The sequence below is a fragment of the Chaetodon auriga genome, chromosome 6 (genome assembly GCF_051107435.1).
Source record: "Chaetodon auriga isolate fChaAug3 chromosome 6, fChaAug3.hap1, whole genome shotgun sequence".
Classification (NCBI taxonomy): domain Eukaryota; kingdom Metazoa; phylum Chordata; class Actinopteri; order Chaetodontiformes; family Chaetodontidae; genus Chaetodon; species Chaetodon auriga.
The window spans coordinates 2721979-2746726 of NC_135079.1; the positions used below are offsets into that span (position 1 = coordinate 2721979).

The 24748-nt window shown below is 45.1% G+C and overlaps 1 protein-coding gene across 2 annotated transcripts; it reads left to right on the plus strand.

Moving 5' to 3' along the window:
* The first annotated feature begins 344 nt into the window (after nt 1-344).
* On the plus strand, nt 345-24636 carry LOC143322334 (plasma membrane calcium-transporting ATPase 1-like). 2 transcript variants are annotated; one of them, XM_076733464.1, is made up of 21 exons: nt 346-739; nt 2265-2556; nt 6263-6460; nt 10295-10552; nt 10741-10866; nt 12538-12741; nt 12975-13001; nt 15103-15243; nt 17202-17416; nt 17509-17751; nt 18526-18767; nt 18852-19089; nt 19319-19498; nt 19778-19865; nt 19994-20100; nt 20339-20530; nt 20736-20949; nt 21236-21447; nt 21539-21646; nt 22002-22190; nt 22505-24636. In XM_076733464.1, exons 2-21 carry the CDS (start codon nt 2361-2363, stop codon nt 22886-22888), a joined length of 3762 nt encoding a protein of 1253 aa, XP_076589579.1. In that variant the 5' UTR covers nt 346-739; nt 2265-2360; the 3' UTR covers nt 22889-24636. The 2 variants fall into 2 exon arrangements, with proteins under 2 accessions (XP_076589580.1, XP_076589579.1); XM_076733465.1 differs by lacking the exon at nt 12975-13001 and having other exon boundaries at nt 345-739.
* Nucleotides 24637-24748: the final 112 nt, after the last annotated feature.

The following is a 24748-nucleotide window of genomic DNA, read 5'->3' on the forward strand; positions in this document are numbered from 1 at the left end:
AAAACAAGTGTAGTGAACAACAGCATTACAGTTGGTGGGTTGGTGGGCTTTTTCTTTGTGGCTGCTGGGATGTGCTAGGTGGTTGTTTGAGGTTTTCTCAGCGGTTACTATTTTATGCTGGCAGGTTTCCATGTTTTTTTTCCTTGGTGGTTGCTAGGAGATGCCAAATGGTTGCTCGGGTGTTTTCTGATAGTTGCTTCCTGAGTCTGACCACCTCAGTCTTCATGCTCTCTTCAAGTCTGTTTAGACCCGGTGTGGGCAGACCTGGTCTGTGAAGACCTGGCGTGTCCCTCTCAGCAGGAGGGGCTGCAGCAGCAGGTGAAGACGTGGTCTGCGTATACCTGGTCTGTGAAGACCTGGTGTGTGTAGACACAGTGTGTCCCTTTCAGCAGGAGGAGCTGCAGCAGCAGTCCCTCTGGCACTCACTGAAGCCACAGATTGTCTAATTAGATTAAGCGAGGCTTTCCTCAGATAATCATTTAGCCAGCTCCTGTTTTTTCCTCCGATGGAGTGCTGCTTGTGACTGCGAGCTTGCTGAAGGTCAAACTGAATTTCTGAAAAACAGGCTGGTTTTGGAAATAATTTGTGGTCTTAGAACAGGTGTGCAGACTGCCAGCCGAGGAGCTGTGGCCGGGTTATGGGCTGTTTCTGGAGCTGTGAGTGTGACGCTGCTCAGAGTAATCGGACTGCCACTAATACCCGCTGCTGCTGCTAACAGGAGGCGATGGGGGAAGTTTCTGTAAGTAAAGCCTTTCTTCTCAGTGCTGCAGTCATGAAGTGACAATAATGTTTTATCAGTAATTACTGGCTCTGTTTAGGTTCATTTTATTTCATTTTTTGCTGTTCAAAAAGACTGCATGTGTTTCTTCAGTGAGGAGGGCTGGAGTTCATTCAGCTCTTTCACACAGATATAGTTTGTGTGGTCTCACGTACTGCTGTGATGATTAGTTCATTAGTAAATGATAACAGAGAATTTCTTCACTATAAATCAAAATTGTCATGTTGCAGTCTCTCTGATGTGAAGGTTTGTAGCTGTCTTGTGTTTCCTGTTGTAAGTTCAATCACTTTGCGTTGAGGGCTCCAGCATTGAACAGTGAGCAGCGATGCTTTATCCACCAATTTGACAATCATGACTTGTGTTCAGCATGTTCACATCTCAGTAGCTTTTCTTTCTCTGCTTCTGCCTTAAACAGGCTGCTTCTCTCTTGCTCAGATTAAGCCTTGCCTGACTGATTGACACAGATTACAGCTGAAGGCACAGAGGTCACAACCTGGAAGAACAAATATAAAGGCTCTCAGTTCACACACCACTGGGCTCAATGCTCTACACCCCACACAAAGATCTATTCAGACTGCTCAAAGTGAAGTAAAAGCTCTGTTCAATGGGGTTTGAGAGCAAGATGGTCTGCTGGATGGGGCTTTGATCAGGTCTGTCAGGTGTGAGTCTTGCTTTGCAGTTGCCTGGTTGATTGAGGGCTTTTCACTCATACAGCTGATAACTAACAGTGATGAGGTGAGATGAGGTAACAGGCACGATGCTGCACACTGAAATGTGGTCCTGCTGCCCAGCATTAAGAGACATTTTTGCCGTTAAGTTTGTTCTTGTTCCTGCTGCCTTTAAACAAAGTGTGCTCAGAGCTGGAATTGGTTCTGGGGCTAGAATGAGTCAGATGTGGATTATGGAATAGTTATTTATTTAAACGTTATCTGCTTATACAAGTTTTTCAGTTCAGCTTTCAAAATTGAGAATCGCGCTGACTGTAGTTTCTTTCCTAACTGACTGCTAAATGCTCTGATGATACTTAAATATTACATTTTTATCAACTTTCAGATGAATCTTATCTTTTTGTTCTTCGATCATTTGTTGTTCATTGTCTGTGATTCGGAGCTAGCTGTAGTTTAAAGATTTACAAGATAGTTACTGAATATTTACACATTTTCTGATATTACTGACGTAATGCATGACAGTGGTACACAGTGGTGATGATATATGTATATTGATATTGGCAAAATATTGTCAACTATCATGATGATGAGTTCAACCATACTGTCCAACAAAGGTTGTTGCCAGGTTTTTAGAAATCCACCAGTCATTCCAAGTTTCCCCATCGTAATCCCACAGAGAAGTTTTCACTTACCAACAAAAAAAAAAGATGTTTTTCAAGGACTTGACCTTGACTTTCAGTCACGCCCTTTGTGTGGTAAAATCTCTACGATTTTGTTGTTGTTTTCCCATGAAACCTTCCCGTGTCTCTCCCCCACAGTCACAGAGTCCCACTCAGGCCAGATCTGCAACTCAGGCCAACCACTGAGTCTGTGTATTTTGGGAAGGCCTCTGTCAAGTCCCAGAGGAAGGAGACATGGCCAACAACTCTTTTCGTGGGTCCAAACATGGCCGACGGGGCGAGGCCAACCACGAAGCGGAGTTCAGCTGCTCAGTGCAGGAGCTGCGCTCGCTCATGGAGCTGAGAGGAGCAGAGTCACTGACCAGGATCCAGGAGTGTTACGGAGATGTGAACGGACTGTGTGCCAGACTGAGGACATCACCTATTGAAGGTAAGTGAGTTCAGTTTGTGTCTGCGTGGACGAACAACATGGCTGACTGCCAGCTGGAGCATCACAGCGCCAGAAATGTGAATCCAAAACTAATCGTTGGTTCAACCACAGGCAGTGTGACACTCCACACTAAATACAGTTTGGTGTTTTCAGTCAGAGCCACTCTGGTGTTTAACGATGTTTTAGACCCCTTCACCAGTGACTCACAGCCCCCTCCCCCTGGTGTCAGTACCATTAAACCACTGGAGGAGATATTAGATTTAGTCTGGCTTGAGGGACTGTTGACTGCGTGACGGTCAAAGTCGACTGTGACCTCCAGCCTCTGTTGATCCCGCTCTGTTCTCCGTCGGCTTCAGGACAACGAGACAAGAACAGCGTGTTCCACTCTGTAAATACTGCTTTTCATTCAAAGAAAATTCAAATAGAGTATTCACAGCAGCGAGGACAGGAGGATTTATCTGGTTGTTTGTGAGGCAGATTCAGTGATGTGAAGTTTGACTGAAAAGGCTTTAAAGACGTTGTTGGAAGGAGGTCATTTAGCACTTTGTTGGAGTTGTCCAACGTCGACAGTGAGCTGAGAGGAAACTTTTGGTGAGGCTGTAACACAGTCACAATGTGTGTCTTTAGTTGGAGAAGTTAACTTTATCAAAGTTTTCTGGAGGAAAATTTAGTCATTTTGTTCACTGACTGTCAGTAGGTCACTTTGAAACACTGCATGGATGAAATACATTTCATTACATGTTTAACCAGCTTGACAATGGTGAGAGAAAAAAACAACTGATGTTACATTACATTGACCGTAAAGATTTAGAAACTGGTGAAAAAAACAGTATAGTTTCATACAATAAAAGACTTGCTCTGCACTGATTTTAAGTGTGTGGAACAGTGAGCACTGGTATGAGATCAGTATGCTGTTACAGTAGATGATGTACCCTGTGTTTGGATATCAAAGTCTGTATCAAAAGAGGAAAAGTCAGATCAGTGCATCCCTAAATTTAACAAGAATCTATGGTAAATTACTTTCAGCACAGATGAACAAAATAAAGACCAAATATTTAATCACACCTGGGCCGCATCAGTTTTCAAAGTTATGAGTCAGAATATTTCATTGTCAAACAAAGGGCAGCTGTTTTCATTGGAAATGACACAGTAATGTGATGGAGTTTGACACAAACTGCTTTCTGATTTCAAGTTGTGTAAACATGAATTAAAACTTAAGACCTCATTTTAATCATGCAACAACAAGCACAAAATAGTAGGTAGGACGCACAAACTGTTTGGGTGTCTCCGAGTGCATCGACTATTTTGGTTCATGTATGTGCAGCAGAGCAAAATGTAAAAGAACGGAGGGCATGTATGACATGCAACAAAGGTCACCAGGTGGAAAAGAAACTTTTCCCGTTAGTCTGTAAGTATTTTCTGCCCACTGTCGCCTGTTAAACAGAAACATGCAAAACAATATTTCAGAAACCACCACAATAATAGCAGTTAATGTTGTGGAGGCAGCGTTGCTCATCGTGTCTGATCAGCATGTAAAGCTTTTCTACATTATGACCTCAGCGACCTCTGCTGAACCCTACAGGGTGTGTGCTGTGTGTTCATGCAGAGGATGATAAGAGGAACTTTGACTCCATGACCCCATGACTGTAGGCTTGGACAGAACATCCTGCCATTTGTATGTTTTAGCACTTTCATTATAAATCAGAGGCTGATTGCTTGAGTTGATTTCAGTTAATTACCATAAAAGCTAACTTGCAGAGACATAGTCCATCCCCGTCAAGATGAGACAAACGTTACTGTTTTGGTTATGTTCTGCTATGATGTGTCCCAGCTGCATTTCCACCAAACACTTTAACCGCTCTAATGTGTAATGAACTGAGCTGAGCTGGACGTCTAAGTGGATTCAGCACGTATCAGTGGACTCAGCCTGCCTTGGTGGACTCAGTGTGTCTCATACATCTGCCCTTTGGCTTTTTTCCTCCTCATCATTAATTCATTCAGTCTGTCCGTCTTCCACACACTCAGTAAACACCTTCAGCATTTCGACTCCTGCTGCCAGGGAGAGAGGTGAAATGTCAGCAGCAGCTTGAAATCAGCGGAAAATCCATCACACTGATTTTCTCCTCTGTGTGTCTCTGTGGTGACAGCTGGGAGGCGGATCCAGTAAGTTTTGGTGCAAACCCACTCGTCTGAAAGCGTATTCAGCGCTCTGCTCGCCGAGCTTAATTTTCAGACAACATGAAGAGAAGTGCTGCGTTAAAAACCTGTTCAGACTGACCGAGTCAGCTGCAGCCGTGCAGCAGCTGCAGTGTGTCCAAAGGGATCGAAGCATGTCCCAGCATGTTCTGCCCACAGAGAGAAGCAGTCTGCTCCCACACAACACCACAGAAACCTTGTGTCGCATTATCGAGTTCACATGATAGGACTTCACTCTCATTTTGTTCAGATTCATTTTGATGCAGCCCACATGGTCTAATCCTAAAATATGTTGCTTTGCTAAGTTCACTGAGTGGCAGTTGATGGCAGTGTAACAGTGCTTTACAAACTCTGCACACGCTGCTGACTTTTTCTTCTGTGGTGTTAAATCCAAAATGTTTCCTCACATTGTTTTTCACTTGATTTGGTGCCATGGTTATCTGTACACCACAGCTGGACAGTGCATTTTAGGAATACTGTTGAGCTAATACACTGCAAATTTTGAATTCAGACAGATTATTACAGGTTGACTTTTAAATCTTTGAACTTATTTGCAGTAGTTGTCCCTGACATTAATCTTTTGATGGTCAAAACAAAGAAGACAGACAGCGTGCACATAAACCTCAGAAGGACTCAGCTGCAGGATTAAAGCAGCACACAACGTCTTTATATGTACATAGTGGATCATTTTGGAATAAGAAGTATTCTTCTGAATTGTAGATGAAACTGATGCTTTTCTCCATTTAGCCTGTCTTTGGTTCACATGGATGATTGTCTAACAAACACCTTAAAGGTCAAACTGTTCTCTCATTACATTTCTTTCTGAAGCTGAATGTGACCTGTGTGGAGGTTCACATCACCATCAGCGAGCTAGAGCACATGTCTCTGAAACATGCTAGAAAAAACTCGAGTGTATTTTGAAGAGACAAATCAGATCAATAAATAATAATGACTCAGTGGGATGTCACATTCTGACTTTGGAGTATCATATGCTCACAGCAATGTTTCACCCCATCACAAGTCAGTTTGAACCATATTCACAGTTTTATATTGGTGTTGTTAAAGAAAGATTTCTATAAATCTAGTAAAAAAATATATATACTGAATGACACTCATGACAATGTGTAGCGTATGTTCCAGCTCCAATCGATGCTGTCAGATGGAAACATTCTACACATCAGCTATGGCCCCAAAAGAGAGCCTGACAGATGTAGGCTCTTTGGACATTTTGCACTATAATTTAAAATGCAAAGATAGCGACACTGGAAGGTTCAGTATAATCATATAATCGGACTTAAATTCATCCTGCAAGTGTGAGTCTAATAATTATATGACTCATATTTGTCAATGATTGCAACTCTTAAATCACTCATGATTTTATAATGTTGGATTTGTTGTTCAGAGTTTAAAACATGATGTTAAATTAAATATAAACTCGGTGTAATGGTGTCAGACCGGATCAAAGGAGGACATGTCACTGATGGGTTTTTTTTTCTGTCTCCTGCTGCAGGCTTAGATGGAAACTCGGAAGACATCGACAGAAGGAAACAGGAGTTTGGACAGAACCTCATCCCTCCTAAAAAGCCAAAAACCTTTGTGCAGTTAGTGTGGGAAGCCCTGCAGGATGTCACACTCATCATCCTGGAGGTGGCAGCCATTATTTCATTAGGCCTTTCCTTCTACAGACCGCCAGATGCTGAGAGACAGAGTGAGTTTATCTTTTAATTTTTAACAGTCCCTGTTTGTCCAAATGAAACCTTTGCATCTAATGAACCTGTGTGTCACCAGGCGTCACACTGATGAGCTTCTTTGTGGTGAGATGTTGCTGAGCTGTCAGGTGATCAGACAGGCTTCAGGCAGTGAGGGTGTTATGAACTCAATGCACTTCCTGTGACACTTCCTCTCACATCAGCACTATACATGATAACACAGGTTCATGAAAATCATGTTCACACAGTAGCAGCTAAGCTGGGCGGAGTCATTTTCTCTTCTCTTGCCTCTGCCTTTCTTATCTCATCTTCATTGGCCAACTCAGAACCTTCCACCTCAATACGGACCATCAAAGCCACTCGGACTACAGTGGCTTTGGTGCCATTAGCCAAAACCCTTCATCTTTTCCTTCCTCTAATATGGGGTGGTCAGTGTTGATATTGTAGTGGGTTGTCACAAATAAATCTTTGTATGGGAAACACTTCTACCAATCAGAGCTGGATGGCTGCTTGTCACAGATTCTTGATCTGGCCTTGATCTGGTTGGTAGCAACAGATTCTGTATTTACCACATTCTTTCTGCATCTCAAGCTGCTGGACGCCTGCAACAATACAACCAAGAAACATACTGGGGAACACCAGATTCTGAGTTACATTACCGCATTTTTGCAGCTCGCTCTTCTTTGAATCGCAGTCTCTACGGTGCACCATATACCATCCAGTCACAGCATGCCCACTCATTGCTTCTCTGCCCCACCCCTCAGCTCTCAATGAACAAAGCCCTGCCATTTCTTGAAACCCGGCCCCCAGAATCCCCTTGCTGTCTATCACCCCTAAACCACCCAAAACCCAGCCAACCACCCTTAGACCTCTTCCTAAAGGTGTGGACAAGAGGGGAAGACCAGTCCTCCACCAGGGCAATAGGTTTGTGATAACTTCAGTGACCTAGGACGCAGCTATCAATTCATCCACACCTGCTCCTTCTGCAGTGGAGCCAATGCCAGACCAACTTGTCCTCATAATCCAACTAAGCACATCTTATGTAAGTATCTCAATCCACCAATTAAGATGTTCCCGCAACTGCCTGAAAAAAATCACCCGGACGACCAGTTTGTTAACTTCCTCAAACAAGGTTTCACACACGGCTTCCATCCAGGTTTGCAGGTCATTGCCACAATCTGCCATCCAAAGAACCTTTCATGATCAGCCCATTTTCCAGTCAACCTTTCCCCACTTTAAGAATCAGTCCAACTGGCATAGCTAAAAGGAAATGTTCTCGAAAAAAGAGACTCATCATAGACCTCTCTTTCCCCCATGGCTCTACTGCCCCGACCATAAATAGCTCAATTCCTACCCTAGACTTCTCCTTGCATTATACAACAATTTTCCATGTCATCTCCCTCATCCAACTCACAGGCAAACATCACCAGCATCTTCAAAGTCCGTCCTATCCACCCAGACTACTGGTATCTTTTTGGCATCCCCTGGAAGGGCGTGTACTACTTAGTATCGTATCTGCCCTTCAGGTGCAAGAGCAAACCAAAAATATTGGACTCTATCTGAAGCACTCATCCATCTCCTACATGACTTTCTCATGTCACCCTCTTCACTCCATCGCTGTTTATTCTCACTGCTAGGTCAACTCAACTGCTCCATCTGTATCGTCCCTCGAGGTCAATCCTTCTTGTCACCCGTCCTTTCCATAACTATCCATCTCTCCATGACCATATTACATTGGATGATGCAAACAAGATGGAGTTAAAAGTGACACCAGTTCCTCTCCTCCTGGAATGCCATCTCCTTTTACAATGGCCACGTCAATGAGCCAGAAGACTGCTGTTCACACATGCAGCCCCCTGTGTCGACTTTGGTGGCTACTATGGCAGCAAATAGTTCTCAGTCGAATGGATGCCCAAATTCTCATCCATCACTAATTTCTCCCCCCTCTGTGAAATGTACCAGTCATCATCACGGCTAGCGTTTGGGGGCATAAATGGTCCAAGAGGATTATTGCCATCAACACCAACAGCAACGCTGTTCTAGACATCATTAACAAAGGACTGTGGCATTGTCCAGAGTTTATGTGGAGACTCACCCTGGTTTTGGCCCACCAAGCTTTGCACATCCCAGACCACAAAAACACAATTGCTGACTCACTATCTCGCATCTTAATACAGAAATTCAGACAATTGGCACCAGGCTCCAACCCTCCTCTGACTCCAGTCACACCATTTTCACCTTCATCACCCATCCACGACCCTGGTTTCTTCCCTCATCCCTTCATCCATTACCCTTCGTCCCCTTATCCCTTCATCCTTCGACCCTCGTCCCTTGACCCTCACCCCTCCATCCCTCTATCCCTTCTTCCCTCACCCCTCCCTCTGGACCTTCAATCCAACCCCTCTACATCATCTTGGCTCTCCTCCATCCGTATTATGCAATAAACTATTGTAAATCCGTGTCTTTATTGGAATAGTCTTTGCTAGTGAAATGCTATGTTATGTATGTCCTCTGCTTAGTTACACTGCATTCTAGCTCACTTGCTGAGCAGCTGCCTCAGCCTCAAACGAGCCACAGGTCACATCTCACATTTTACTTATTGGACTCATGTTTTAGTACCTTTACTTTAATGTTACATGATTGTGATTTGTGATGTGGCCTCTTTTCCATTTATGACCATTTCATTTACTATTCGCTGGTCATAACACGAACTGTAATATAACTCTGAGCTTGTGAAGTTCACTCATCTGTGGTTATTGAGATGCCCTCTGCTTCTTTGAGGGCTCTGAGTCTCTTTAGCTTTTGTCTGTTGGTACAGAACTGCTATCACTGCCTGACTAAAGTGTGGCCTTGGTGGAATTGAATACTTTGGCTCCAGCGTGTTTACTAACCTCCAAAATTCATTGTTGTCGACCACAGAAAACGGCAGTCTCAGTCTCTGGCTATATGTTCCCTGATGTATCGCGTTATTTCTTCAGCTCTGGGACTGTTATGTGGAAACGAGGCTCCAAATGCTTCTTTCAGGCTCCTTTGGCCTGGCTGAAGCTTTGTTGTTGTTGTGATTTGAGCTTTTCTGGGTGCCAGTGTGCCAAATGGCTGCTCATGTTTGATGTGTTTCCCGTCATGAAGTTGACCATCGGCAGTATTTGCAAGTTGCTTTGCGTTTCTCAGCTTCCTTTTCGCCTTTGTCAGTGGGAAAACAGGAAAACCGAAATGTTGCCACATATCAGCTCTAAATGTCAATGGAGCATTTTCAATCTCTTTTTCATTATCAGCACGTTCATCCATAATGTTCTCGTTGGAATTATTTTTAGTAGCGTTTGGTTTGCATGCAAGGGATGATGGGAGTCTGTCTTCTTGGCTACTATGATTGTGCCCTCTGTTCAAACAAAAACAATACAGTTATTGATAAAGAGAGGTAGTCACAGTCCCACAGTGTTGGCTGTGGCTTTAGCTGTTTTAAATGAGCCTTTTCACTCAATGTGCTTCCTCATCACCAGTCACTACACAGCTTGTATCTGCATTTATAGTTTTGTGCCTGGTTATCTGTCAGCCTTCATCATCACGGTCATTATCATCCTCTCACAAGCTGCAGTTTCCCAAAATTCAGTCTGGACTTGATGTATAGCTCCTTGAAGCGACCCATCCTGACAACAACATGAGGAGACCTGCTAGATTTGATATTCCATGTATGTTTTCCTTTCCCCTTTAAAAAATGAAAGGTCAGAGGTCGCTTCCTGCCAGGCTGCACTGTTTGAGTGTGTGAAGAAGTAGAAATTTAATTAACATTGACACACATTCAGAAAGCTAAAACTTCTGTCGCCTGTACTCAGACTGTGGCAGTGCGGCTGGCGGCATAGAGGAAGAAGGTGAGGGGGAGACTGGATGGATTGAAGGCGCTGCCATCCTGCTGTCAGTGGTGTGCGTGGTCCTGGTGACAGCCTTCAATGACTGGAGCAAAGAGAAGCAGTTCCGTGGCCTCCAGAGCCGTATCGAACAGGAGCAGAAGTTCACCGTGGTGCGAGGCGGGCAGGTGATCCAGGTCAAAGTGTCTGAGATTGTCGTCGGAGACATCGCGCAAGTCAAATATGGTGAGAGAGCGAAAAGCATACACTCAACAGTGTATAATTTATCAGCTCATAATCATTAGAAAGCAACACTTTAGTATTTCCACCCTTCCACTGCTGTATCAGCTCCAGATGATGTAATGATGATGTAACATAATGACCTGATGAGGGTGAGCTGTTGTTACAGTGTACCTGTGTGTGTCGGTTTCCAGGTGACCTCCTCCCTGCTGATGGCGTCCTGATTCAAGGAAACGATCTGAAGATTGATGAGAGCTCTCTGACCGGAGAGTCGGATCATGTCAAGAAGAGTCTCGACAAAGACCCCATGTTGCTGTCAGGTGCTTCACTCTCGTCCATTCTCATCAAATTACAGCCAAGTTCAGTGTGACCTGAGGTGTTATTGTCAACTCTTACCAACCATTTTCTGCTGCCCATTTTCCACTGTTACCGCTCAGGTTTTCACACCTACAGACTGAACACAAAACCTCTTCCTACACTAAAATAATCCAGCTTTGAACCACCTAATGACAATATTTCTATATTGACTATATGACCAAATATGACCAAAAAACAATGTCAGGATTATTATTTTATAGAGTCACCACAGTCAGAGTAACGTGATGATTCAAAAACAAATACATTTAGAAGCCTCCCATTGGATCAGAGCTCTAATGCCTGTTGTCTGGTTCCCATGCCAGGCTCTGCAGACATGCACACATACCCACGAAGGGTGCTTGGTTCCAGTGTGACTGTCAGAACTTAAAACATCACAGTTTGCAGCCTCACCGACTGCACGTGACTCCTGATTGATGATTGGCTCGCCGGTCTGTGCTCTGACCCAATCACATCCTCCTCTGCCTCCTTCCAGACAACAGAAATCAGATAACAAATGTAATGTCACAGACAAAAAGAACATGGGTACAAGTAGGAAACAACATGCATCCTGTACAACGTGACATACAGCCACTGTAAACGTTTTAATGGTTACGCTCATTTTCAGGTTCATACTTTTATTTTGTCTGTCTACTAGAGAATGTCTACGTGCTTTAATGTTCAAAAACACATCTATTCACCTCTGTTCTGTCTGACGGACTTTATTTTAGTGCCTGTTTCTTTAAGGACCCCTCCCATAGAGCCCAGTCTGCTCTGACTGTCTCACTGGCTGAGCAGACACTGTCCACTGTCCTCTGCAGTGTTTTGACCATTGCCATGCTGTGGGCGTGGCTGAGGCCGGTGACTGTATAGTTGTGACATCACAATTTTACAGAATTCCTAATGACTTGTCAAGGTGCACATTTTCTGAGGTGGGGCTGCTTTCACGGTATTTAAATAGCACCTAGACCTGCTTTATAATCAAAATCGATGTGGCAGTCTCAGTGTCGACGATGCTCTGCAGAGGTCTTCCTGTGTACATACAGTGGATCTGTCCACAGCTCCCACTACTGTGAGGAGAGCATCAATGAAGAGCTCGACCTGAGCCAGTATGTACAAATCAATCGTCGTGGACAGTGCGCCCACAGCCGAAAGGTTGTTATACAGGTTGGCTCGGCAATGTGACTGAATGAGAACTGAGTGTTGTGGTTGCTCAGAGACTCTTAATATCAGTCAGTTTTATTGCTTTTATTCTTACACTCTTGGTTTGGATCAGGCCCCCTCCCCTCTACAAAAATCTTTAACAGGAAAAAACCAAGAACTGTCCGGAGGAGCAGCAGAGGATGAACAGATATGCAGGACATGTACAATGTTTATTGTTTATTAGCACCCCCATTAGTTGTTGTGGTCCAGTGTCTAACACAATGTGTACAGTCAACATTGAATTTACTCTATATACAGTAAAAAATAAAATCTTAACATTAACATTACATCAAACGATGAAACGACATCAAAACCGTGCATATACAGAACTGAGTGATATGAATTTATACATTATTGTTTTTCATGGCCTTGGTCTTTGGTTGGGGTAGAACAATGTGACCCCTCCTCACCTGCTCCCCCTCTCTCTCTCTCAGGTACCCATGTGATGGAGGGCTCTGGCAAGATGGTGGTCACCGCTGTAGGCGTGAACTCTCAGACTGGAATTATCTTCACGCTGCTTGGTGCTGGTGAGGAAGGTGACGGTGATGGCGAGGAGAAGGCTGAGAAGGAGAAAAGGAAGAAAGAGAACGACAAGAAGAAAGAGGAGCGGAAAAAGAAAGAGAAGAAGGACAAGAAAAGTAAGTTCAGAGTGTCAAGAGGTCAGGATGCTGCTTACCAGTTCTCATAATTCACAGGTTAGGGCTCCGAGAGTAGAAAGAGTTGAAATTCAGACACACGTGCAGCAGACACACAAGGTAAGCTTGGTACCAACAGTATCAGTATTAAGGGACATTTTTTCCTTGGTTTGGTTGAAATATGTTTATGGTTTTGTACGATTAGCTAATGCCTGTTATTGCATGTTTTATTGCAGATAAAAAAGACGACAAAGGCAAGAAAGGTGAGCAGCTTCAGTGCTGTGAGATATCTTATGTGACTGTGAGTGTATGTGAAGGTTGTCCTGAGCAGCAGCTTCATCTGCTCATTGGTTACCTGAGGCTGGCTGGTTTATTCACAGCTGAACTGGTCTTTGTGGACTCTGGTTCTGGGTTTCCTTGTTACACCTGGTAACATTAGTTTTTTCTGTGGGGCTGCCTTCTTGTTAATGTTTTTATCCGTCAGTCATGTTGGCTGCGTACACAGAATATGTTGCTGTGTTCTGTGAGTGACAGGTGGAACCTGTGAAGCGGTGCAGAAGACAACAGGAATGTCTTAGTCATAGTGTCACACAGTCACAGCTGATTTGCCCTCTCCTGATGTGTGCTTCTCTTCCCAGTTATGGAAAACTTCTGTTTTCTTGTCTCTTCTTGTGAAATGTCATCAGTCTCAGCTCAAGCACTGTGGCAATTTAAAGTCTGTATTGAGACAACAATGCTTCAAATGCTCCACTCATTCTACCCAAGATGACTTTGGAGCTGACTTGTGTGTGGACGTGGGGTACGCAAATATCCCTGCATGCATTTCACATCGATCAGTACTGAAGACATGAGTAGGTGCATCAATCTGATACACCGTGCCAATATCAACGCTCACACTGACCCCAGTGAGCAGATCCTGTTTTGGCCATGACGTGGATTAACTGATTTTTTATCTCCACGGTATTCCTGACCTCATGTCACCTTATGTAAAACGATCCCACTCAGTTTCACACAGATTCAGATTTTAAATTTAGAAAAAAGGACGTGGTTCATCAGCACATTACAATACTGCACAGAGACTTGTAATATTATCCTGCAAACTTAAGTTTTGGTTACCTGAAGGTGTGACTGTAGGTTGAGTTGGCTGTGGTGAGACTAAAAACTTGTTCCATCATAACAGGACATGGATGGATCATTTGGAGTGAAGTTTGTGAATCTGTACATCGTGGTTTTGCACACGATGGTCTTTGCTATTGCTGTGTAGCATCTCGTAAGTCAATAATGTGAATCAGGACATTTAATCAATCAATCAATACAAAAGAAAATCTGTTGGTTAACAAGAGGTGGATCTGATCAGACTGGTCAAGGATCCTGCAGGAGATCAGGGGTCTTAGGTGGATCTCAGGTTCTGATGTCATTCACACTCAAGTTCCTCCTGGGTCTGCACGTTTCCTGGTCCCTGGCAGGTCCTCCTGGTTCCAAGTGGTCCCTGTGGTCCCACATGGTGCATTGTATGTCCCTGTGGTCTGAGCAGTAGCAGCAGGTGCTCCTGACTCTGTTGATGGTGATTAGGACCAAGCAGATTATCGGCCTTAAGCTCGGCAGCTGCTTTCTTCTTCTGCCTGCTGCTGCTGCTGCCTGCCTGTCCACTAATAACCTCATTACTGAGCTGGGATCAGCACGCTCACACACACAGAAACAAACACACACACCTACAGATACCCTCACTCTCTGTCACAGAGTTATAGTGTACGTTAGCTGTGTTTGTGGTGCTATTAATTATCACCATGGTGATAAATTCAAGCATATTTGATCGTATCTTCGTAAGGATCCTCCCTGTTTCATGATCTGCTCCTGTTGTAAATTTGCACACTTCACTCTCCATGTTTCCATGTTTTCTTAGTAACTTCAGTATAATGTGCATTTCCACAGTGCATCAGAAATCAGTACGTGTCATTCACCCTTCTGTTTGTCCGTTGGACACTAGAACTGTTCTCAGTCACTGATTGATTCCGGTCGGTTCTACTTTTCCAATGGTTCAGTTATTGTCAACTTATCCTGCAGATGTTCCACGTTAAAAGTCTTCCAGTGGCTCAAATAGAATAATCCCTCTCCTTTTACCATTTAATGCGAAACATCTGCATGGCGTGTTGATTTCATCAACCCCAGCTTAACAGCAAACTAGCCTAGTAACCTAGCTATTATTTAAGTAAGTGACTATTCCTTATTATTCCTTTACATTATTTGAGAATGTAGGGTTGACCCACGTCAATAACATCAGCTTGACTTGAAATATCAGTCGTGGTTTTGCTGGTTTGTGTCTAAACACCTGAATGTTGCATTGACTTCTTGTGTCCTCTGAAGGAAAAAACAAAGATGGAGCCACTGTGGAGATGCAGCCGCTCAATGAGGACGGAGAACCACAGAAGAAAAATCTCCCCAAGAAGGAGAAGTCTGTCCTTCAGGGAAAACTGACCAAACTGGCCGTGCAGATCGGCAAAGCAGGTACGGATGAGGGTCAGATAAATGGTCAACAGTTTGTGAATATTAGATTAGATTCAGCTTTATTTTCATTGTCGAGTTCAAGGCAAGGTGAACACATTGAGGTGTTTTAAGGAGGAAATTTAAGGAAACTTCAAGTGTCCCATTGAATTAAAGTTACCAAAGAACAGCAGGGCACTGATCACCCTGTCAGAGAGGGTAGGGCAGGCCATTAGTAACAGGATGTGTGATTTGGTTTTAGATCTAGATTATGAAATATATCTGTTGAGCGCGTGCTCTAATTTTCTGAGGTTTGGCACAGTGTTAACTTAATAATGTCTAAACACACTGTACTCCCCAAGAGAACGAGGAAGAGACAGTCGTGAAACAGAAACTGATTATTTGATCAATCAAGTTTATTTCCACATGTAATCATATGAGGTGTGATCATGAACAGTAATGTAACTGTTTAAATCTCAGGTTTATCAGTGAAGCGTTAACATTGACAAGACATCACTATACAGACATTAGAGATTCTTTCAGCACCCCCCACTCTGATTGGCTTCCAGCGTCCCTGCATACGGAATCACAGTGATGTAGGAGTACATCTGAGTGCTAAACACCACCTCCCTGCAGAGTGGCGCTAATCCACAATGAAACGATCTGCTGGACTGTTATTGTGACAGTGAAGTCGCCTTATCTGGTGGACATGAGGGATTAATTGAGTCACACCAGCAGACGTGCTGTCCTGTTATTCACCTGCTCGTTCAGCACTTACATGTAGTCTGTTCATGGTGTATTACTGCTTGTTACTTGATGTGTTCTGGTTTTGTTGGACCTGATGTGTGTTTACAGACTGCAGCCAGTATCTATCAGCATTGCAAAGTAGAGAATCAGTCCTGACTCTCCGAAGGTACTAGACCAGTGATCAACAACTGACGGCCTGTGGGCCACATCTGGCCCACCGCACCGTCCCATCCATCCTACAGAATATCAGTTAATTCAGTTTGCCCGTTCTACAGAAATTAGATTATTCTCCAACTTCATCATCTCTGCTCTGTGGACCCACCGTAGAATCACTGGGCTCCCAGGAGTCCATTCCCTGGAGCCGACAGCAGGGCACTGCAGGGATGAACTACAAAGCTTGTCTATGAGACACAAGAGGCGTCACTTGGGTTTATTCTCATTAGCCAACTGTTGTGTTCTCAGTCTGGTCTCAAACTGCGTATTTTTGTTTGCTTCCTGGGATCCCGAAGAGAACCTTTGGGAGTTGAACTGGGGGTTTTGTATTGAGCACTGACTGCCTCCTTGGCTTGGAGGTCTGGGAGCATTTTCTACTTCAGTATCAGCTTGTCATTATGGATTTTACGTATTTTTTAAGACGTTTGAACGTCTGTAGTTTTGATTGTCACAGTTAAAAAATTCATCAGCAATAAATCAATCTTTGATTACCTGTGATCAGTGTTTGAACTGCTTACAGTACAGACAAATAAGCAAATATGAGATTGAAGATCAGCTGTGTAGTAATTAAATGTAATAATAATGCATGTAAAACATGTTTAATGGTAAGAGAGAGATTTCTACTTTGTGTCTGAATATGGTAGAACAGTAACATCTCTTTGCTGAAAGTCCTGCTCTGAGGCAGGACTGGTTTTAGTCTAAGGTGAACTCTCACTGTGGTTCCTCGGGGGGAGTCTGAAAGGCTTGATAAACTCAGGCCCGTCAGGTTTTCAGCTAAACTCAAACCTGCACTGCAGAACGTTTGTCTCCCTCTTCTGGAAATGAGTGTAATTACATAAACACTCTCGATGGGTTTACGCTCGGCCGTGCTCCGAGTTCCTGAATGTCACCACACAGACCAGATTAAACTCTGCTATATTGTAAAATACAGAGATTTAGCCACTGATGATGGGCTTAATCCTCATTGTGCGAACGTCCCACACTCCAGCTTTAACTCTCTGTCTGTCTGTTTTTGTCTTCAGGTCTGTTCATGTCGACTCTCACTGTCCTCATCCTCATCACTCGCTTCATGATAGATACCTTCTGGATTCAAGGGGTTTCCTGGGCCAACGAGTGTGTGCCCATCTACGGGCAGTTCATGGTCAAGTTCTTCATCATCGGTGTGACGGTGCTGGTGGTGGCCGTGCCTGAGGGTCTCCCTCTGGCCGTCACCATCTCCCTGGCTTATTCAGTCAAGGTCTGTCCGTCTACAGTGTTATACAGCCTGTCACCCTGAAAGCATTCATTCACACAGGTCACACAGGTAACACGGCTTTCCTCCTTTTCCAGAAAATGATGAAGGACAATAACTTGGTCCGCCACCTGGACGCCTGTGAGACGATGGGCAACGCCACCGCCATCTGCTCTGACAAGACGGGCACGCTCACTTTGAACCGCATGAGAGTGGTGCAGGCCTACATCGCTGGGCGCTACTACAAAAAGGTGCCCGAGCCGGACCTGATCCCTGCCAAGATCCTGGACCTGCTCATCGTGGGCATTGGGGTCAACTGCGCCTACACCACCAAGATTATGGTGAGCTGTAAAAAATAGCCGTCCATTCAGGAAGCTCTGTGAGTTAAGTATTTGGCCTGGAGAGCATGTTTGTTTGGAGAGCTGCCACAGCAGCTCAGGACTCATCTGATCACTGCATCCTGGATCCACGGCACCGATCAGAGCACCGAGGAGACAAACAGCTTCAGCTACAAGATTTAAATAGTACTGACGAGTATTTTTCATCAGATTCCTTCTGTCAGTTCACTGCTGAGCAGTTATTTCACTCATCAGTTAGTATGGAGTTTGAGCCTAATATATCTGAGGGATCATGGGATGATTAAAGAAATAGACAAGACATATAAAACGTGATTGATGATGAAAGTGATTTAAAGGAAGACGATGATTGGCTCTTCAGGAAGGTCACTCTGGAGCTGTGGTACCAACAGAACAATCCACTCTAATCTATTCACACGAGCAGCAAGCAGGGTCTTGTCTGAGGCTGTGACTGAGGGGAGAGTAACCATAAAATATGATCTGGAACCTTAAAGAGGCCAAAATCAGCCAATAAAATCTTATTATGCATGAAGGAACCATAGAACACTTCAGTCTGAACCAGCAGGCAGGCAGCACAGTGACGATGTGCTCTGACAGCTGTGAAGTCTGCTGAAGCTAATCCTTACTTTGTTGTCATTTGGCTGTTGTGTCTTGTCACTGCTGTTGGATAGATATTAAAGTCATGCGCTGCTGCAGCTGATTTGTCATCAAAAACTCTGAGCCGTGATTTAACATCTTCCCTGCTGCTGCTTCCTGCAGCCTCCGGAGAAGGAGGGCGGGCTGGCTCGCCAGGTGGGAAACAAGACTGAATGTGCCTTACTAGGACTCTCCCTCGACCTGCACCGAGACTACCAGACCATCCGCAACGAAACCCCAGAGGAGAAACTGTTCAAGGTCTACACCTTTAACTCTGTGAGGAAGTCCATGAGCACCGTGCTTAAGAACCATGATGGCAGCTATCGAATGTTCAGCAAAGGGGCCTCTGAGATCCTGCTCAGGAAGTAGGTTTACTGTTGTTGCTGCTCACACAGCTCTGCGCTCAGTTAGGTGATGATCACATGATGATCACTGTCCTCTGGTTCCAGGTGCTGCAAGATCCTGATGGCCAACGGCGAGGCCAAAGTCTTCAAACCTCGGGACCGAGACGATCTGGTAAAGAATGTGATTGAGCCAATGGCGTCAGAGGGCCTGAGGACCATCTGCCTCGCCTACAGAGACTTCCCCACCTCTGAAGAAGAGCCGAACTGGGATGACGAGGGCCACATCCTCACTGGCCTCACCTGCATCGCTGTAGTTGGCATTGAGGACCCTGTACGACCTGAGGTACGTTTACAAATGGCTACATGGAGGCAACCAGCCAATCACAGTAAAAAGGGCCAATTTTTCTTTGTTTTTAAACAGCTAACGTGTGTGAAGCTGCTGTCTGGCAGATATCAGTGTTAAATCTCTCCATCATATTGTTTCTTTATTTCTTCAGTGTTGTGTCATTTGTCCGGAGCGCTCCATAAACCTCAAACTCTGTCACTGCTGTTTCATCTGTTGGTTTCATCAGGTACCAGAAGCCATCAGAAAGTGCCAGCGGGCCGGGATCACAGTCCGCATGGTGACCGGAGACAACATCAATACTGCCCGGGCCATCGCCACCAAATGTGGCATCCTGCACCCCGGAGACGACTTCCTGTGTATGGAGGGGAAAGAGTTCAACCGACGGATCCGCAACGAGCTGGGAGAGGTCAGACAAACACAGACTGAACCGAGAAGACAGCAGTGTCTCTCCTGAACTGCACCTGAAGTCAATCCAACATTTATTTAATGAGGCCATGACTGTAATGCACATGCAGCCTCTGCAGGATTTCTCTTCTCTCTGTTTAATCAAAGGGTGATTTTGCTTCCTGATTCAGTTGACACCCAGCACTGCTGTACCCGAGCAGCACTTTAGTCTGATAAACTGATTTAAATTTATGCTTCGCACCTAAAAATAATGAATTATGTTTTCTGTCTTTCTCTTCAGATTGAGCAGGAGCGGATCGATAAGATTTGGCCAAAGCTGAGAGTCCTCGCCAGGTCGTCTCCAACAGACAAACACACTCTGGTCAAAGGTGAGACACAAGGCGCTTTCCAACGCTTCACATACCTGTAAACACCAGTAAACGTGATGATACAGCAGATGAAGCTGATACAGCTGATTTAAGGTGCACGCCTCGATCCTCGTGTGTTATCGTCTCAGGTATCATTGACAGCACTGTGCTGGAGCAGAGGCAGGTTGTCGCGGTCACTGGAGATGGAACAAACGATGGCCCCGCCCTCAAGAAAGCGGACGTTGGCTTCGCCATGGTAACAACTGTTGCTGATGTCATCAAACCGCTCCTTCTAGTTCACTTTGTAGCATTCAAGAGTGTTTGTGTAAACTGTCAGAGCAACCTTGAAAATGTTCATGGCCCTTAAACCTACGTTCAAACTAGGCCACGTTCAAACCTCCGCATGATGCAGCCCAGTGCTGGTCTAAACCTAAGCTCAAGGCCGGGTTTAGAGCCAGGTTTATCTAAGACAACCCACACGCTGTGTTCTGTAGGGCATTGCGGGGACGGACGTGGCGAAGGAGGCGTCTGACATCATCCTGACGGACGATAACTTCAGCAGCATCGTGAAGGCCGTGATGTGGGGCAGGAACGTCTACGACAGCATCTCCAAGTTCCTGCAGTTCCAGCTCACCGTCAACGTGGTCGCCGTCATCGTGGCCTTCAGCGGAGCCTGCATCACTCAGGTCAGAGCCACCTGACGCTGAGCTGGTCTTAATCTCTGATAATGTTTTGATTGTTCCTTATTTAGTCATGAATATTTCATGTTGGAGAGAAACACTTGAAAGTCTTTAGAGGCTCACACACTCACAAGTTCACTTTGTGAAACTCGTTGGGATTCGCGTTTTCCCTGCTGACAGACGCTGACTGTACATCTGCGTGTTTTTCCAGGACTCTCCTCTGAAAGCCGTCCAGATGCTGTGGGTCAACCTCATCATGGACACCTTCGCCTCATTGGCTCTTGCCACCGAGCCGCCAACCGAGGCGCTGCTGCTCAGGAACCCGTACGGCCGCAAGAAGCCGCTCATTTCCCGCACCATGATGAAGAACATCCTGGGACACGGCATCTACCAGCTGACCGTCATCTTCACCCTGCTCTTCTTTGGTCAGTGAACGCACCACAGCTTCATGCTCTGAACCACAGCCACAAATCCAAATCTTAACACATTTTAATGCAGTAAATGTTCTCTCCTTGAGACACAGATATGGATTTGCTTGTATCATGTTTCCATTCATGCTGTATAGAAGAGTTTTGATGAGGGGAAGTCTGAGACAATGAATCATACATACTGGTTATTGCAGTGGTGGGATTTGGGATCTGTTGTACAAACATGGAGGGATCGGGTTGATTTCCACACCTGCTCAGTCGTCTTTCACCCTCGCTCTCGCAGGTGAGACGATGTTTGACATCGACTGTGGCAGGAACGCTCCCCTCCACGCGCCGCCTTCTGAGCACTACACAATCGTGTTCAACACGTTTGTCCTGATGCAGATCTTTAACGAGATCAATGCCCGCAAGATTCACGGCGAGAGGAATGTCTTTGAGGGCGTCTTCAACAACCCCATCTTCTGCTCCATCGTCCTGGGAACCTTCCTCATACAGGTAATCTGCGTGGGGCGAGACAATGTCACACCTGGTCAGGTTGACAGTGTGAAGACTTCCCATATGACATCATTGCTCTCTCCTCCTGTAGATCGTCATCGTGCAGTTTGGTGGCAAACCGTTCAGCTGTGTGGGTCTGACCATCGAGCAGTGGCTGTGGTGTGTCTTCTTTGGCCTCAGCAGCCTCCTGTGGGGACAGGTGAGACACTTTTTATCATTATTTTGATGAAATGAGGAGGGGTGACATGAAACAGAGGTCTCTGTCCAAATCTGAGCTGGAGATGCTGTGAATATGTCTTAAACACCTCAGAATAGTTGCTACCTGGCTGCAAAGAAACAATAATAATCTTTATAGTGTTTAAAGGCTCTTTGTTATTTCTTTGAAAGTGTCGCTGTGCGTCTTTCTCTATCACTCCCGGTCAACAGCCAGGTGCTCGCTTTGAACTATAAATCTGTGTCTCACACGAAAAGCCTTCCAACGCTTGATGGGCAAAGTTAGTCAATGTAGAGTTGACGGGACTGCGGTAAAACATTTGTCTCTGTCGTCCTCTCAGCTGGTGTCCAGTGTCCCCACTAGCTGGCTGAAGTTCCTGAAGACGGCGGGTCACGGCACGCAGCGGGAGGAGATCCCTGAGGAGGAGCTGGAGGAGATGAAGGACCTGGATGAGATCGACCACGCTGAGATGGAGCTCAGGAGGGGCCACGTGCTCTGGTGCCGTGGCCTCAACCGCATCCAGACGCAGGTACGATTTCACCTTTAAATGGTCTTTTCTCTGACCAGCATCCGTTCTGACTGCTGGTTATTAGAACTTTGGACGCTCAGATTCAGGACGGAGTCTTTGTGTCTGTGAGCTCAGCGATTAAGACAGAGCACAAATTAATCAGCAAGTACAAGTAGGGACAGATTCAGGATAGATTTGATTCTATCAGATGTTATTTTGATCAGCCGTTGAGGATAAGACCCAGGGAGAGAAACACCAGAATTATCCTTTGAATCCCTCGACCCCCTCGGCTCCTCCGTCAAACCCTGAGCTGACTGTCTTCCCTCGTCTTTCAGATCCGTGTGGTGAACGCCTTCAGAGACAGCGTGTCTCCCTACGAAGGTCTGGAGACGCCCGAGTCTCGCAGCTCCATCCACAACTTCATGAGCCACCCCGAGTTCCGCATCGAGGACTCGGAGCCTCAGATTCCCCTGATCGATGAGGCAGACGGCGAGGACGACGCCCCGACCAAACGCAACTCCATCGTCATCCCGCCGCCGCTGACGGGACTGTCCAACCTGCCGCCTCTCCCGTCCTCGCCCAACCAGAACAACAACGCCATGGACCGCATGGTCCCGCTGCATAAGGACGCTTCCAGGTCCGGACTGATCCCGCCCAACTCGGCGGGGCTGCCGCCGTGTCCGGGGAGCCCCCTGCACAGCCTGGAGACCTCACTTTGAATCCCCACCCCCAACCTGACCACTTCCTGCTACGATGGTCTGTTCGTACTGTTTGATACGTCGAGAGCTCTGGTTCTTCTGAGAGCCAAGAAGTGAAAAACACTTTAAAAACAGACTCATCTGATTGGTTCTCATCAGGAGTTCACCTGCTGGGTTTCAGCATCCAGGAAGCAGAGATGTTTCCAGGTGTGTTTGCAGCAGCAGGTTCACACAGACTGATGTTTCCTTCTTTACTCTGATAGACATGAACTCTGTTCACAGTTGTTGTTTAGGAGAAGAGTGTTTGTGAGGTGCTCGATCAATAATCAGTTTCTGGTCTGTAAATATTCATGTTGATGTTCAGACGTAGTCAGAGCTCGTGTTCATCTGCCGCTGTGAGCTGATGGTGACGAGTTCAGCTTAGTTTTGTGTCGAGGTTTAACTTTAAGGATCTGTGACTGAAATGTTTAGTCAGTCAGCTTTAATGGGGGGTGGGGGGGTATTCTTACAGAAACGTGTGTTTGTAGACAGAAGAGTTTAAAGTAAATGTCTAATGTTGGATTTTATGAAAGTTATTAAAAGTTAAAAAACAGCTTCTGATGTTTGTGACATGACTTCACGTCAGACAGAAGAACAGAAGTTAACGTCTGACAGAGAACAAGCTGATGATCCTGTTAAAGGCATCTTGACTTCCTGAAGTCCGGCAGCCAATCAGAAGCTCCACCTCCTTCATGATGTATGTGTGACATCATAGATCCGTCAAGTTTCTGGCTCCGCCTCATTCAACACATCACACTCGGGCTGCAGTCAAAAATATTGCGTCCTCTGTCTTCTCCTAAACGCTTTTCCTCGACCTCGATGGAAAACGCCATGAGCGGCGCTAAAACGAGGCTCCAGTTATCGATTCCTGACGTGGATCCGCCATGAAGATGCTGACGGAAGCATGACACCGTGGAACAACATCGTCTCCTTTTGTTAGGATGTTTCAGTGTCCCCTATCCTAAAGGAGACAGGGAAGGAAGCACTGAAGCACCTTTCCTTTGAACTGGACGAGCTCTGATCATGGCTGCCACTCAGATGCTTCCGGGTCATTTCACTCAGTGAGGAAACCTCCTCAACAAAAGATGCTGCTTTAGGTCCACCGGCGGGACACAAACAGGCTGAGTCGCTAAAATATTTAACATCCAAGAACATCAACAGTGGACTCATATGAAAAGCAGCGTCCCATCGAGAGTTAGACCACTACAAATCCTTTCTAACAGTCAGGGATGAAAAACCAGAGCGCTGACGTTAAAGAAAGATTGGATCAATAAAGTGAATCAGGTCAGAAATATTCACACTTATGTCTTTTAGTGCACCCAGAATATTTTTAAGTGCATCCTCAGGCTTCACTTAGCTCTGATAGAAGGTTTCTTCAAAGAAATCCATGAAATTTGAACCAAACTGGATGATATTAGAAGAAAGAAAGTCCTTGTTTCATCTCACAAAGTTTCTTTGTTCAGTTCTCAGTCGTGGTTTGGAGGAGAAAGACTGAACTTTTAATAACAGAAGGAGGTTTTTCTAAAGAGATTTCCAAAATGAAGACGACACATTGTGAGAAAATGCTCTGAGGAAAAAGTATTTGTGAAACATAAATTCATGAGAGGAAAGTTGTGGATTTCAAGCAAAAAAAGACATATTATTAAAAGCTGTAATATTATAAACAGCAGAGATAATTTTACAAGAAAAGAAGTTTCATTATGTTTTGAATAAAGTCATTTTATTCACAGTTTGAACATTGTGACAGCCTTTTTTTCTTTAATGATTTAATGAGAAACTTCTGTGACAGAAATAACTAGTGTATGTAATGTTTGTGTAAAATTTTGACAATAAAATGGTTAG

Coding starts and splice junctions, on each gene's coding strand:
- LOC143322334 (XM_076733464.1), top strand. CDS start 2,361: ATGGCCAACAACTCTTTTCGTGGGTCCAAACATGGCCGACGGGGCGAG. Junction 6,461..10,294: donor GCCAGATGCTGAGAGACAGA/GTGAGTTTATCT, acceptor GCCTGTACTCAG/ACTGTGGCAGTGCGGCTGGC. Junction 10,867..12,537: donor AGACCCCATGTTGCTGTCAG/GTGCTTCACTCT, acceptor TCTCTCTCTCAG/GTACCCATGTGATGGAGGGC.